We start from the raw sequence: 14,808 nt of genomic DNA, 5'->3' as shown, positions 1-14,808 counted from the left end.
TGTTGAGGATTCTGGGCCTGTATTGCTCAATAGGCAGGCATGCTCTGATTGATTAGTAATGTCTGCAGTGGCATGGAAATGGTAATGGTGATATATACGCCATTTATTTGCCACACTTGATATAAAGGATGTAGTAGAGCCTGACCAGGTGGTGGCGCAGTGGGTAGAGCGTTGGACTGGGATGTGGAGGACTCAGGTTTGAGACCCCGAGGTCACCAGTTTGAGTGCGGGTTCATCTGGTTTGAGCAAAGCTCACCAGCTTGGACCCAAGGTCACTGGCTCGAGCAAGGGGTTACTTGGTCTGCTGAAGGCCCATAGTCAAGGCACATATGAGAAAGCAATCAATGAACAACTAAGGTGTCAACGAAAAACTGATGATTGATGCTTCTCATCTCTCTCCGTTCCTATCTGTCCCTATCTATCCCTCTATCTGACTCTCTGTCTCTGTAAAAAAAAAAAAAAAAAGATGTAGTAGAAAGAATTTAAGGGCTTTATAGCTTAGCAATAACCTGGTGGCCTCTGACCCAAGTTTAAAGATTCAGTCCAAAAAGAATGAAATCTTACCATTTGCGACAGTATGGATGGACCTAGAGGGTATTATATGACATAAAATAAGTCAGAGCAAAAGAAATACCACATGATTTTACTTATATGTGGGATGTACAGAACAATATAAATGAACAAACAAACCATAAACAAAATTATGGGTACAGAGAATAAGTGGATGCTTGCCAGAGGGAGGTGTATTGGGAGACCTGGGTGAAAAAGTTGGAGAGATTGAGAAGTACAGATTGGTAGTTACAGAATAGTCATGGGGCTGTGAAGTACAGCTCAGGAAATACAGTCAATGATACTGTAAAAACTATGTATGGTTCCAGGTGGGTATTGGAAATATTGGGCGGATCACTTTTTTTCTTTATATATTTTTTTTATTTTTCTGAAGTGAGAAGCAGGGAGGCAGAAAGACTCCCACATGCACCCAACCAGGATCCACTCGGCAATCCCACCAGGAGGCGATGCTCTCTCTATCTGGGGCATTGCTCTGTTGCAACCAGAGCCATTCTAGCACCTGAGGCGGAGGCCATGGAGCTATCCTCAGCACCTGGGCCAACTCTGCTCCAATGGAGCCTTGGCTGTGGGAGGGGAAGAGAGAGACAGAGAGAAAGGAGAGGGGAAGGTGGAAAAGCAGATGATCGCTTCTCCTGTGTGCCCTGGCCGGGAATTGAACCCAAGACATCCACACGCCAGTCTGACGCTCTACCACTGATCCAATGGGCCAGGGCCAGTTTAAGATTTTATTTACTGATTTTACAGAGAGGAGAGGGGAGAGCGAGAAGTCTAGTTGCTTCACTTAAGTTGTTCATTTGCTTGCTTGTTGTATGTGCCTTGGGTTTTGAACTGGCGACCTCAGCAGCATTCTAGGTCTACATTCTACCCACTGTGCCACCATATGCCAGGCTGGGGGAATCACTTTGTAAAGTATATGATCATCTAACCACCATGCTAAACACCTGAAACTGATACAAAATAATGATGAATATAAACTGTAATTTAAAATATTTTTTTAAATTAAAAAATATTAATAATAAAGATTCAATCTATACATTCTAAGGCTTGGGTCAGAAGACCCATGTCTAATCATTGTTCCATTTAGCTAGAACCAGGATGCAGAACAAGTTGCCCATCATGCATAGCCCAGGAAGGCTAGGCAACCACTTTCTCCTTTGCCTGTGACCTGGAATAAGATCATTCCCTTCTTTACAGAGTGATATCATCCGGAAACCGCAAGGCCAAGTGGAACTGAACTCCCACTGCCAAATTGTTCGAGGGGAAGGGGCACAGACATTCCAGGTGAGCATGGTCCTAGCAGCTAAAATTTTAGCCAGAGGAGGTGCTGGGTTTGGGTACGGCTGTGATGGAGACAAGGATGGGGCGAAACAGGCATGGGTGAAGGAAGCTATGTCCACATTTGCGGGTGATCCTAATTTGTGAGTGTGAGGGAGGAAGAGGACACAATGTGAGAGAGAGCGGAGGTAGGAGAGACAGGGAGAACAAGACTGGGGGGGAGGGGGTACCAGGGAGGGAAGAAGGAAGGCCCAGTGGGCTCAGGGACTTGTGCCACCTCAGAGCCAGATTTCTGTTACTCTATCCTCCTGTCTCCGGGCCCCACCCCCACCCCTCACTCCTGCCAGCTCATCTCTGAGAAGAAAACCTATTACTTGACGGCGGACTCACCCAGCCTGCTGGAGGAGTGGGTCCGAGTGCTGCAGAGCCTGCTGGAGGTCCAGGCCACCGGGCCCCCAGCCCGGCCTCAGGGCGGCACCAAGCCCACTGTGAAGGGCTGGCTGACCAAGGTATGGCTGCGGTTGGTGGGGCAGGAATGTGGGCCTCCTGAGAGTCAAGGGGGGCCAGGAGCAGGAGTGCCGGGAGCATGGGAAACCCTCTTTATACACGGCTCCTTTCTCCAGGCATTTCCTCACAGGCATTAGCTGGCTGTGTGGCCTGACCAACAGGTGATGGTGGGCGAGTCCCTGGGGACAAGAGTCTGAATTGTTAGAACAGTTGTTCTCAAGACGGGGAGGAAAGGATGTCTTGTACCCATTTTGAGGTCATTAGGAGTTACCCCTCACCCCAACCTGTACCCACTAGTACATAGAGAGGGAAGCTGTAACCTAAACAAGGTAGATGTGGTCACTCAGAAACTGACAGCATCCCAGGCCTGCCCTAAGACGTGTGAGTCAGGGCTCTTCTGATGGCAGGGAGTGGAGCAGCCCGTGTTAACCCAAAGGAAAAGGGACATTCACAAGGAAGTACACTAACTCGGCCCGAACGCTGTCAGGAAGCAAAGCGGCTTGTTGGAGCGAGCCTGGGGCTCGGGGCTCAGGGCTCGGGGCTCAGGGCTCGGGGCTCAGGGTTCTCTCTGCCACCGCTACCTGTTCAGTCTCCTCTGGGTGCAGCCACCGTTCTCCACCACGTACTCTGGCCTGCTGCAGCCCCTCCCTCCCCCTCGGCCTTCTTGCTGCTCTAGCCTCTGCTGAGAGAAGGTTCTTCCCCTGTTCGCATTTCTGGGACAGGACATCTGATTGGCCTGGTTAATCTTTTTTTTTTTTAGTGAGAGGAGGGGAGGCAGAGATAGACTCTTGCATGCACCCCAACCAGGATCCACCCGGCAAGCCCACTAGGGGGTGATGCTCTGCCCATCTAGGGCACCACTCTGCTGCGACCGGAGCCATTTATAAGCGCCTGAGGCAGAGGCCATGGAGCCATCCCCAGCGCCCGGGGCCAACTTGTTCTAATAAAGCCATGGCTGCAGGAGGGGAGAAGAAAAGAGAGAGAAGTGAGATGGGGAGGGGTGGAAAAGCAGATGGGCGCTTCTCCTGTGTGCCCTGGCCAGGAATCAAACCTGGGACTTCCACATGCCGGGCTAACGCTCTACCACTGAGCCAACTGGCCAGGGGCTGGCCTAGTTAATCTTTTAATGTCAGGGTGGATGGAGTGTCACATGGTACTCACTGTGGAAGGGCTGGTCCCATTAGTAGGGAGTCTGGGTGGCATCTCCACTAAGGACCCGAGTTTGACCAGAGGTTTGACATCTGCCTCCCTGTGGTTTCTCTTTGCCAGTCCTGGGCTTCCTCGTGGGGGTCACCTGGTTCTAGTAATGCTGGCTCATTTCTGTCTTACAGGTAAAGCATGGCCACTCCAAGCTGGTCTGGTGTGCTCTCATTGGGAGAACCTTCTATTACTACCGGAGCCATGAGGACAAGGTACTTCCTGATCTCCCGACAGCACCCACTCTCTCTTCCCCGAGACCCCATTCCTGTGGCTCCGTGTCCGAACGGAGCATTCCACGTCCCAGCTTGCCTGAGGGCCTCAGGATTCTGAGAGGCGACTCCCTCGTCCCCTGCCAGCTCTCCCGTTCACGGGAGGCTCCTGTTCGCAGAGACCCCTGGGCCACCTGCCTGTGCGGGACGCACGCGTAGAGGAAGTGGATCGGTCCTGTGACTCGGACGAGGACTACGAGGCGGGAGGGACCCGCCAGTTGCTCTCCTCCCACTGCACCCTGGTGCTCCAGCCCCTGGAGCACAGCCCCACCTACCTCCTCATCCGCACCAAGCACGAAAAGGTAAAGGAGGGGCGGGGCCCCTGCACACGCCCAGGCCAGTGAGCCTCCTCTCCCCTCCTCTCTCTCCCCATCTTCCTCACATTCAGGCTTCTCTCCCTCCCAGACATTTGGACGAGGATTCCCTGACTGGGAGTATTCCTGCTATAGAACCACAGGCTTAGAAACTTGGGTTCATGTTCACCTGACCCCAAGTCTTTCTTCTTAGAGACTGGTGTCCTTGACCTGTGCTAACCAAACCAGCTGAACCCCACGCGGGGCGTGGCCCCCCTCGGGAAAGCCTCTCAGGAGCTCTTGCCTCCGTCTTCCCACCCCAGCCCCATCAGATGGTCTCTGTCCTCTTCCAGGACACGTGGCTTTACCACCTCACAGTGGCTGCAGGTGGTAGCAGTGCCAAGGTGGGGACCGCCTATGAGCAGCTCATTGGCACACTGATGGATGGCGAGGGAGACCCAGGTAAGGCAGCGTGGCCATCGGGCTGGGCTGGAGGGTGGTGGCTAGGTGGCTGGTGGTCTAGAGCCCAAAGAAAGCACTGCTGTACCTGGTGCTGTTTTAGAACCTCTGGGCCGCAGAAGGGCTCTCCCACCCCGAGCTCCAGGGCCCTGTCTCCGGTGAAGATGCTAAGGTGGCCACTCAGCATCTGGGGGAGTGTCTCCGGGAAGCAGACTTCCCAGTGACCTGAGTCAATGTTTTACTTTGTTCCCTCTGCAGCTTTGCTGGCTGGGAAGAGAACTGAGGAAAGGAGGTAGCTGGTTAATCTATAGTTAGAGATGTTAATAAATGATGCCTCAGCTAAGCCGGGGGCACCATGGGGTCTCTATTTTGCTACAGATTCTTAGGACCCCAAGGCGCTAACAGCACACACCACACACACCCCTTTACTGCAGCTCCGCAGCTTGTTTACTTCAGGCTGAGGCCCCTCTGCCCCCCAGACCTGCCCCTGCGGGGAGGGGGCTCCCCTGCACACACATGCTTGCACTCAGATGCCCACACCTCCCACGCTCGCCCCTCGTGCAGCCCCACGGCAGAGCAGGAGCCGCCTTCCCGTGAGCTGTGCTTGTGAGCGTGCTGGACGCGGCGCGCAACTGCATGCCCCACACAGATGTAAACCCAGCACGACCTGTGTGTCCCAGGCGGGTAAACCCGTCTTCCCCGCAGATCAGAGTGAGCGGCGGGAGGCGGGCTCCCTGGCCAGGGGTAACTGCTGCTGTCCTCTGCTGTGCTCTGGGCAGACTCCCCGCTCTGGAGGCACCCCACGCTGTGCTACAGCAAAGACGGGCTGCACACTTCCCTCACCACCCTGCCCTCCGAGGCCCTGCAGACCGAGGCCCTCAAGCTCTTCAAGGTAAAGAGGCCACAGAGCCCGGTCCCACCGATTGCGGGTGGGCACCCTCGCCATGTGCCCAGGCTCTGCCCCCAGGATTTATGCCCCACATGGTCATCCTTGAGTGCCCCATGCAGTTAGAGCAGGGGTCGGGAACCTTTTTGGCTGAGAGAGCCATGAACGCCGCATATTTTAAAATGTAATTCCTGCCCTGGCCGGTTGGCTCAGCGGTAGAGCGTCGGCCTAGCGTGCGGAGGACCCGGGTTCGATTCCCGGCCAGGGCACACAGGAGAAGCGCCCATTTGCTTCTCCACCCCTCCGCCGCACTTTCCTCTCTGTCTCTCTCTTCCCCTCCCGCAGCCAAGGCTCCATTGGAGCAAAGATGGCCCGGGCGCTGGGGATGGCTCTGTGGCCTCTGCCTCAGGCGCTAGAGTGGCTCTGGTCGCAACATGGCGACGCCCAGGATGGGCAGAGCATCGCCCCCTGGTGGGCAGAGCTTCGCCCCTGGTGGGCGTGCCGGGTGGAACCCGGTCGGGTGCATGCGGGAGTCTGTCTGACTGTCTCTCCCTGTTTCCAGCTTCAGAAAAATGAAAAAATAAAAAAATTAAAAAAAATGTAATTCCGTGAGAGCCATACAACGACCCGTGTACGTTATGCATTATCCGATAAAAATTTGGTGTTGTCCTGGAGGACAGCTGTGATTGGCTCCAGCCACCCGCAACCATGAACATGAGTGGTAGGAAATGAATGGATTGTAATACATGAGAATGTTTTATATTTTTAACGTTATTATTTTTTTATTAAAGATCTGTCTGCGAGCCAGATGCAGCCATCAAAAGAGCCACATTTGGCTCGCGAGCCATAGGTTCCCGACCCCTGAGTTAGAGGGTGGCCCACAGAAGAATCTTAAGAGGGAGGAAGGGAAAGAGTCCCCCAGGGTCCTGCCGTGCCCTGTAGGACAGGGAGGCTGGAAGCCCTGGGACTTTATTCACAGCCCTGGGGGAGTGCCCGGGAGTTTGCCCTTGAAAGCCCCCGCCTCCTGTGGTGAACAGGAAAGGACAGGTTTATGTTGTTTTGGGGCCTGAGAGCTTCTGACCCATTTTAGAATTGTCTTGTGCCTGTCTGAATAGTCTGTCTTTAAAAAAAATTTAAAGGAGGAGAGAGATTCTCCCAGAGTAACCTTCTTAGCAAGCAGAGATGTTCTCAGCAGTAAGTGTTCCTCTCAGAAACATTCTCTGCAGTGAACTGGGGCCTCCCTGAGCCCTGGGGGCACGACCCAGTCTGTCCATCGTCATAGAGGACGACGGTCAGGGGTGTTGGGCTGCCTGTGCCCACTGTCCTTTCCCTGCCAGTCCTGCCAGCTCTTCATTAACGTGCCTGTGGAAGCCGCCTCAGTGGACTACCACGTGTCGCTGGCCCAGACGGCCCTGCAGGTCTGCCTGGCTCACCCTGAGCTGCAGAGCGAGATCTACTGCCAACTCATGAAGCAGAGCAGCTGCCGCCCGCCTCAGAAGCACTCCCTCACACAGGTGGGGGCTCCCCGGCCGAGCGGCTGAGCCTGGTGCCCAGTGGGCAGCCTTCGTCCCCACGCTGCCTCAGCACGCGGCCCTCTCTGTGCCCCTTCTGGCTGGCTGTGCAGTTAGACGGTGCGATTGCTATCCTAGCCAAAGCCTGACTGTGCCGGCCGGCCAGTACCCAGAGAAGGCGGGGGCTCTGCTTTGGAGAGTGCTGGAGGCTCTGCAGCTCAGGCTGTGAGGGCCGGGGACCCGGTAGACCCCCCACTCACCCACCTGCCTGTCCCCTGCAGTGCTGGCAGCTCCTGGCTCTGTGCGCCCCGCTTTTCCTGCCGCAGCACCACGTTCTCTGGTACATCAAACAGCAGCTCCAGCGCCATGCAGACCCCAGGTAGGTGAGCGCCATTTCCTCTGACACTCCCTCACGTCCGAGTGTGGCGTGACTGAGAGTGTGCGGGGGACACCGCGGTGGATCAGGTCACCCCCACCCTCTGAGGTTTGCTCCGTGGTCGTGGAGGCCTCACCGTTGCTATACACGCAGATGGGCACGTGGAGATCTGGGCATGCCCGTGCTTCTCTGCACACCAGTTCACGTAGGCGTGGATGTCGTGTGGGGCTCATTGCTTCCAGATTGTTCCCAAATTTTCATTCTCTGTTGCTATGTTCATACAGGCCCTGAGTGGCAGATGAACACCCCAGGCCAGTCCCCAGGGCTCCTTTCTCAGCCTGCTCCAGCCCAGGCCAGTCCTCAGGGCTCCTTTCTCAGCCGGCTCCAGCCCAGGCCAGTCCTCAGGGCTCCTTTCTCAGCCGGCTCCAGCCCAGGCCAGTCCCCAGGGCTCCTTTCTCAGCCGGCTCCAGCCCAGGCCAGTCCTCAGGGCTCCTTTCTCAGCCTGCTTCAGCCCAGGCCAGTCCTCAGGGCTCCTTTCTCAGCCGGCTCCAGCCCAGGCCAGTCCTCAGGGCTCCTTTCTCAGCCGGCTCCAGCCCAGGCCAGTCCCCAGGGCTCCTTTCTCAGCCGGCTCCAGCCCAGGCCAGTCCTCAGGGCTCCTTTCTCAGCCTGCTCCAGCCCAGGCCAGTCCTCAGGGCTCCTTTCTCAGCCTGCTCCAGCCCAGGCCAGTCCCCAGGGCTCCTTTCTCAGCCTGCTCCAGCCCAGGCCAGTCCTCAGGGCTCCTTTCTCAGCCGGCTCCAGCCCAGGCCAGTCCTCAGGGCTCCTTTCTCAGCCTGCTCCAGCCCAGGCCAGTCCCCAGGGCTCCTTTCTCAGCCTGCTCCAGCCCAGGCCAGTCCTCAGGGCTCCTTTCTCAGCCGGCTCCAGCCCAGGCCAGTCCCCAGGGCTCCTTTCTCAGCCGGCTCCAGCCCAGGCCAGTCCCCAGGGCTCCTTTCTCAGCCGGCTCCAGCTGCTAGCTTGGTCCTGGCCAGGTCCGGGTGGGGAGCCAGGGTGTCGAGGTGGCAGGGAGGAGTGGATTCCCTAGTATGCCCTTCTTCCATCTGTCGTTTTAGAAATGAAGCTGGCCAGTATGCCACCTACTGCCAGCGGGCAGTGGAGCGGACCCTGCAGATGGGGGAGCGGGAAGCCAGGCCGTCACGCATGGAAGTGGTGTCCATCCTGCTGCGGAACCCCTTCCACCATTCCTTGCCCTTCAGCATCCCCGTGCACTTCGCCAACGGCACCTACCAGGTGAGGGGCGGGCGTGTCCTGGGTCTTCTCACATCCCTGTCCCACAGGGGAGTGGCTTGGGGCCAGGTGGGTCCTAAGCCTTCTTAGGATGGGCAGATTCTTAACAGGCAAACCAGGAAGAGAGTGGGCGGGGGACTGAGGGGTGGCAGTGGGGCGGCCAGGGCCGGTGTGGCAGGAGAGAGGAGCTTGACGCACAGTAGCGCTCCACTGTGTGATGTCCTGGGAGTAGGTCTTTTGAACCCATTGCGTGGACAGGGAAGCTGAAACACTGACTGGGAAAGTGGCATGAAAGGGCCTCCAGAACAGTGAGTGAAGGAGAAACAGACTCCTGTCCAAGTCCGGTTTCCGGTGGGCGGGCCCCGCCCGTCGGCACGCACCCTCTGCATGTGTATGCAGAATGGAGGATTTCTGTGGCTCTTGCACTCGCCCATGCTCCTTGCGGCCAGGCCTTTCCACCTCTGCATGCAGACCCATCCACGAGCCCTGGTGAGCATCCCTCCGGGAGCCCCTCAGGGACTGACACCCCTCCCCTGCAGGTGGTCAGCTTCGATGGCTCCTCCACGGTGGATGAGTTCCTCCAGCGGCTGAACCAGGAGACAGGCATGAGAAAGTCACCCCACTCTGGCTTTGCCCTCTTCACAGATGATCCTTCCGGCAGGGACCTGGAACACTGCCTGCAGGGGAGTGTCAAGGTGACACCTTCACCACTAAGCCACTGAGCCCCCTACCCAGCCACCGCCTGGCTCAGGGGTGTGGGTGTGTGTGGGGGGGGGGTTGTCTGATGGATGCCTGTGTCGCACTGTTTGGTGCTGAGCTCCATTTCTGTGCCATCCTACAATGTACCCGTACGGGCAGAGAAAAGTCGTTTGTGCCCTTGTCTCGGGAGAGAGGATCTCTTATATGTCCCTCTCTCCCTCGAGTGGCTGTGCTGCATCCAGGGGACAGGTTGCTTCTCAGCTGCTGTGGGAAGCACAGGGAGGCTCTTCTCAGCAGCAGCCCAACCGAGCCCACCGGGCACATGTATTACACGTGCACACACATGTGTGCGCACACCATGCACGTTCAGACACGCACACACAGGTGGACAGCTGCATGCCTAGGCCCACTGGGTGCCGTGTCCTGCACTGGCACCTCCCTCTGTCCGCCAGGCCTGTGCTTCACATACAGGTTCAGTCACATTTGTAGGAGGTGGGTCCTTACAGTATTTCTGTATTAAAGGCCCTTGAATGGGATTAAGAACCGATCTTGTATTGTGGTCTGAAGTTAGAGCCGTGGTGCACGTTAAGGGTGGGAACGTGCGTAGTGCTTGAAGACGAGTGTTTGGGCCCAGTGTCTGCTTTCCTGACAGCTGCAGGACAAAGGCTTCTGTAGTCTTTCACCACTGCCTGGAAACACCATGCCACGTGCCCTCTTTGTAAATGCCAGGGCCTCTGTGAGGCTCTGCTATGTGGCAGGCCTCTGGGTGTACTTGCTGCAGAGGAGAATGGCGGTCAGTGGGATGGAATTGAAGGCCATGGTTTTTGACCGGGACCTGCCTTCCCTCTGCGGAGGCCCCCTCAGATGTTAAGGCCAGTAGTGGCAGCTGTGCTTTGCTTTGCCGTTCACACCATGCCCAGGCTACACCTGTCTGTCTGTGAGGACCTCACAGGCACCTGGGGTCCTGGGAGTGAGAGCGGGAAGCCGCGCAGGTCACCCTCCTCGCGGAGGACAGTGGCTCGGCTCTGCCCCATCGCTCTGCCTGAGTCCAGCCCTGCCTGGCCATTGTTCCTTCATCGGGCACCTTTCTGACTTCCCTTTTTTGCCTCTCCAAGATCTGCGATGCTATCTCCAAGTGGGAGCAAGTCCTGAAGGAGCTGCACTCTGGAAAGTCTGAGGGTGGCACTCGTGTCGTGAAGCTGATGTACAAGAACAGGTCCTGAGCTCTGCCCAAGGGTGGGAGCACGCATGAGGGCTGCCAATGGGGCCAGCTCATCGCTTCGCCAGCTGGGTCGCCTGTCCGGCACAGGGAGGAGGCCCCCCCCCCCCCGCCCATAGCACACCGCATGGCGGTCATTAGCACAGGGGGGAGACCCCCCCACAGCCCACCGCATGGCGGTCATTAGCACAGGGGGGAGACCCCCCACAGCCCACCGCATGGCGGTCATTAGCTGGGTCCGGCACAGGGAGGAGGCCTCCCCCCTGACAGCACACTGCATGGCGGTCATTAGCTGGGTCCAGCACAGGGAGGATGCCCCCCCCCCACAGCACACCGCATGGCGGTCATTAGCTGGGTCCGGCTCAGGGAGGAGCCCCCCCCCCCGACAGCACACCACATGGCAGTCATTAGCTGGGTCCGGCACAGGGAGGAGGCCCCCCCCCCTGACAGCACACCGCATGGCGGTCATTAGCTGGGGGCCAGGCTGGCCGGCCGCTCAGGCTCTCAGTCCCTGCACTGCGTGTGCACACACATGCGCACATGCTCACACTCACGCTAAGAACTCAGACAAACCTCATGAGATAGCGGTGTTACCTTAGGAGAGTGAAACTTTGTAGGAACACTAGATATTTAAGTCTAAAAATAAACTCCTATATCCCAGGGAATACAGAAGTTACACATCCTGACTTTTTACAAATTTGAGTAAGAAAATTCTATCCCAAGATCTATCTCCAGGCAAATAATTCCCATTAGTTTCTTGGTTTCCTAAGTCATCCAGTTCCCAAATAAGCTATGGCTCCTGGTACCAGGTTCCCTTCACCAAATCCATTAAGTCCAATAGTGTGTCCAGAATTAACCACGTGCTACTGGTGCTATGAGATCTGATAGCCTTGCATCTGCCCTGTCATGCTTGCTTAAATTTTTAGGAGATGCCTGACCAGGCAGTGGCACAGTGGATAGAGCATCAGCCTGGGACGCTGAGGACCCATGTTTGAAACCCTGAGGTTGCTAGCTTGAGCTGGGGTTGCTGGCGTGAGTGTAAGGTCATAGACTTGATCCCATGGTCGCTGGCTTGAGCAACGGGTCACTGGCTTGGCTGGAGCGCCCAAGTCAAGGCACATATAAGAAAGCAATCAGTGAACAATTAAGGTGCCACAACCATGGCTGATGCTTCTTATCTCTCTCCCTTCCTGTCTTTCTGTCCCTGTCTGTCCCATCCCTCTGCTTAAAAAAAAATTTAGGAGGCAACAGAAAATAGGCTCACAAATGGTATTAAAGAGAGTAATTTCTTTCTTTGGAAATCAAGATAAACAGATGTTAAGATAACCTCATCCTGCCTGACCTGTGGTGGCACAGTGTGTAAAGCGTCGACCTGGAAATGCTGGGGTCGCCAGTTCGAAACCCTGGACTTGCCTGGTCAAGGCACATATGGGAGTTGATGCTTCCAGCTCCTCCCCCCCTTCTCTCTCTCTGTCTCTCTTTCTCTCCTCTCTCTCTTTCCTCTCTAAAATGAATAAATTAAATTAAATTAAAATCGGCCCTGGCCGGTTGGCTCAGCAGTAGAGCGTCGGCCTGGCGTGCGGGGGACCCAGGTTCGATTCCCGGCCAGGGCACACAGGAGAAGCGCCCATTTGCTTCTCCACCCCCCTCCCCTCCTTCCTCTCTGTCTCTCTCTTCCCCTCCCGCAGCCAAGGCTCCATTGGAGCAAAGATGGCCCGGGGGCGCTGGGGATGGCTCCTTGGCCTCTGCCCCAGGCGCTAGAGTGGCTCTGGCTCTGGTGGGGGGGGGGGGGAAGCGACGCCCGGAGGGGCAGAGCATCGCCCCCTGGTGGGCAGAGCGTCGCCCCTTGGTGGGCGTGCTGGGTGGATCCCAGTCGGGCGCATGCGGGAGTCTGTCTGACTGTCTCTCCCTGTTTCCAGCTTCAGAAAAAGTAATTAATTAATTAATTAATTTAATTAAAATCTTCAAAAAGAACATAAAGATATATAAAGGAATTTGGGAAATCCCTTGATCCAATTCCTCAAAAAAAAAAAAAAATCTTAAAAGATAACCTCATCCTTTTGGGATGCCAGCTGACCTGGCTTCTCCCTTTGTTCCCTGTAGGCTGTACTTTCGGAGTCAAATTAAAGGGGAGACGGAGCGAGAGCGTCTGCTGCTCGCCTTCCAAACCAGTGGGGAGATAGTGGCGGGGAGGTTTCCTGTCAACAAGGAACTGGCTCTGGAGATGGCTGCCCTAATGGCACAGGTAAGGTTCTGTTCAGGAATCAGGCGGGTCTGGATACCGTCTTTGGACTCACAGGTGGAATGCGCCACACAGCCTGAAGCAGGAAGTTCTGCAGACCCTGTGGTGCCAGAGGGTAGGGTGGCCTTGCCGTCCCCGGCTGCGGAGAGAGGCTGACTCCTCACCCTGCAGAGCCCTCATGGCAGACACAGGCTGTGTGCACAGCTCCGGATGTGGAATCCAGCGGCCTGGGATTGAGCCCTAGCCACTACCTGCTGTGAGATCTTGGCCACGTCACTTTAGTTGTATATGCTTCAGTTTCCATTTTTGCAAACTGAAAACAAAAATACCTCTGTACGTGCCTCCACAGGGTTGTGCTATGATTCTTAAATAATGCTTATCACATAATGTATGGGATAAAATTTGTACTTACTGCTGTCAAATATTTTAACTAGAATTAGGAAAAGGAACACACACGCAGACTTTGACTCTTCTCTCTGATACCTTTAGGAGGCATGGATCTACATACTGGAAATGAAGAGGAAATAATAGCTGATCTTTAATATAATAAACACTTATTGAATACACTGTAGAGGGCCCTGTGCTAAATATTTTATACATATTATCTTATTTAGTTCTCATTTCCACGTAATAGATGAGAAGATTGAAGCCCAGAGAGTTTCAGTAACTTGGCCAGGGTTACAAAGCTGGTAGGTGGCAGAGCTGGGATCTGCGTCAGGTGTCCCACGCCAAAGGAGTCCTTACTTAATGTCGTCAACCGGTTCTGGGACTTCAAGTGAAACATCTCATTGTTATAATAAAATGATGTTGAACAAAACAGTGCTGTTCGAGGACTTCCTATACTCCAGGATCTGTAGCTTCTTCACTCCAGTATCCCATGTTTTTGGATTGAAAGCCAACATTCCTACATTGTTTTCCCTGGTCTGCCACTAATTAACTGGGTCTTTGGGTAAGGCGCTTGACCTCAGCTGGAAATTGAAAATTGGTCTAAATAATCTCTCATATTCTAGGACCTTTAGGTGGTTTCCCTAGTGTCTGTGAAACTGGAGATAAAGGGTCTGTTCGTAAGAACTGGTTTTGGTTTTGTTTTTACATCCATTCACACCTCACCAAGAAAGTGATGAGGCAGTGGTTTATTTCACCTCTCACAACAGCCCCCCTTACCTCTACCCCCATCCTGCCCCCATCCTGTCCCGATTCTTGACTTATGCCTCCATGTGCTTCCATCACAGGTAGAGTTCGGGGACTTGGAGAGGCCCCTCCCACCAGGTCCTGGGGGCACACCCCCTTCCAAGGTGCAGCATCACCTACAGCAGGTCCTGGACAGGTTCTACCCGAGGCGCTACAGACACCACAGGGCACCCCCTGAACAGCTGAGGTAGGCCACAGGGCTTCCAGGGAGTTGCTGGGGGACACAGGCTCAGAGCTGCCACGAAAATATGTTGGTACTTGACTGCCACCATTTCTGTCCATCTGTCCAAACCAGGCACCTTGTAGATCAGCTGACCGCAAAGTGGGCAGCACTGCAAGGCTGCTCCCCTCCTGAGTGCATCCGCATCTACCTGACGGTGGCCCGGAAGTGGCCCTTCTTTGGTGCTAAGCTTTTTGCTGCTCAGGTAAGTGCAAGTGGTTTCCAGTAGGAGTGGTGCCCACATCCTCAGAGATGCCCCGTTTCTCCAGGAACTGCTGTCCCTGGTCACGCTTGAGCCAGTCCGTAGCACCAGCCTGCAGGCTAGCAACCACCAGGGGTCGCTATCTCTCCACTCATTTCCATGGTCCAGAGCAGTTGATTCATTGCTTTGGGGCTAGGAGTATTTCTGGGTGACCCTCATCTTTCCTTTATTGACTCCTTTCTCAATGCTACCCCTGGGGGGGGGATGAACTATGTAATTACAAAGGCATATATATTACAGGGGGCCCCACTTTGAGAAGCTGGGGAAAGCTTCTGAAAAAAGTTATATGTCTGCTTCCCCAGCCTTTTGGGTAGGAGAGGTGGGAAATCTGGATTGCTCTACCGCAGC

The 14,808-nt window shown here is 55.3% G+C and overlaps 2 protein-coding genes across 8 annotated transcripts in view; one reads left to right on the top strand and one right to left on the bottom strand.

Annotated features, from left to right (window-relative positions):
• PIGH (phosphatidylinositol glycan anchor biosynthesis class H) overlaps positions 1-14,808 on the bottom strand; it is a 33,316-nt gene that overhangs the window by 1,733 nt on the left and 16,775 nt on the right. The gene's annotated exons all lie outside the window — the stretch shown is intronic.
• Positions 1-14,808, top strand: part of PLEKHH1 (pleckstrin homology, MyTH4 and FERM domain containing H1) — a 58,890-nt gene that overhangs the window by 40,204 nt on the left and 3,878 nt on the right. Inside the window, exons 13-26 of the mRNA XM_066343969.1 lie at positions 1,765-1,851; positions 2,193-2,354; positions 3,684-3,764; positions 3,941-4,123; positions 4,468-4,576; positions 5,353-5,465; positions 6,797-6,973; positions 7,252-7,349; positions 8,453-8,630; positions 9,167-9,322; positions 10,442-10,542; positions 12,649-12,790; positions 14,020-14,165; positions 14,274-14,403. Coding sequence (XP_066200066.1) covers positions 1,765-1,851; positions 2,193-2,354; positions 3,684-3,764; positions 3,941-4,123; positions 4,468-4,576; positions 5,353-5,465; positions 6,797-6,973; positions 7,252-7,349; positions 8,453-8,630; positions 9,167-9,322; positions 10,442-10,542; positions 12,649-12,790; positions 14,020-14,165; positions 14,274-14,403 — 1,863 coding nt within the window. The remainder of the gene's footprint in view (positions 1-1,764; positions 1,852-2,192; positions 2,355-3,683; positions 3,765-3,940; positions 4,124-4,467; positions 4,577-5,352; positions 5,466-6,796; positions 6,974-7,251; positions 7,350-8,452; positions 8,631-9,166; positions 9,323-10,441; positions 10,543-12,648; positions 12,791-14,019; positions 14,166-14,273; positions 14,404-14,808) is intronic.

The sequence above is a fragment of the Saccopteryx leptura genome, chromosome 6 (genome assembly GCF_036850995.1).
Source record: "Saccopteryx leptura isolate mSacLep1 chromosome 6, mSacLep1_pri_phased_curated, whole genome shotgun sequence".
In the NCBI taxonomy this organism is placed as follows: Eukaryota; Metazoa; Chordata; class Mammalia; order Chiroptera; family Emballonuridae; genus Saccopteryx; species Saccopteryx leptura.
The sequence above is the reverse complement of the archived record's forward strand: the minus strand, read 5'-3'. Positions and strand labels throughout refer to the sequence as shown.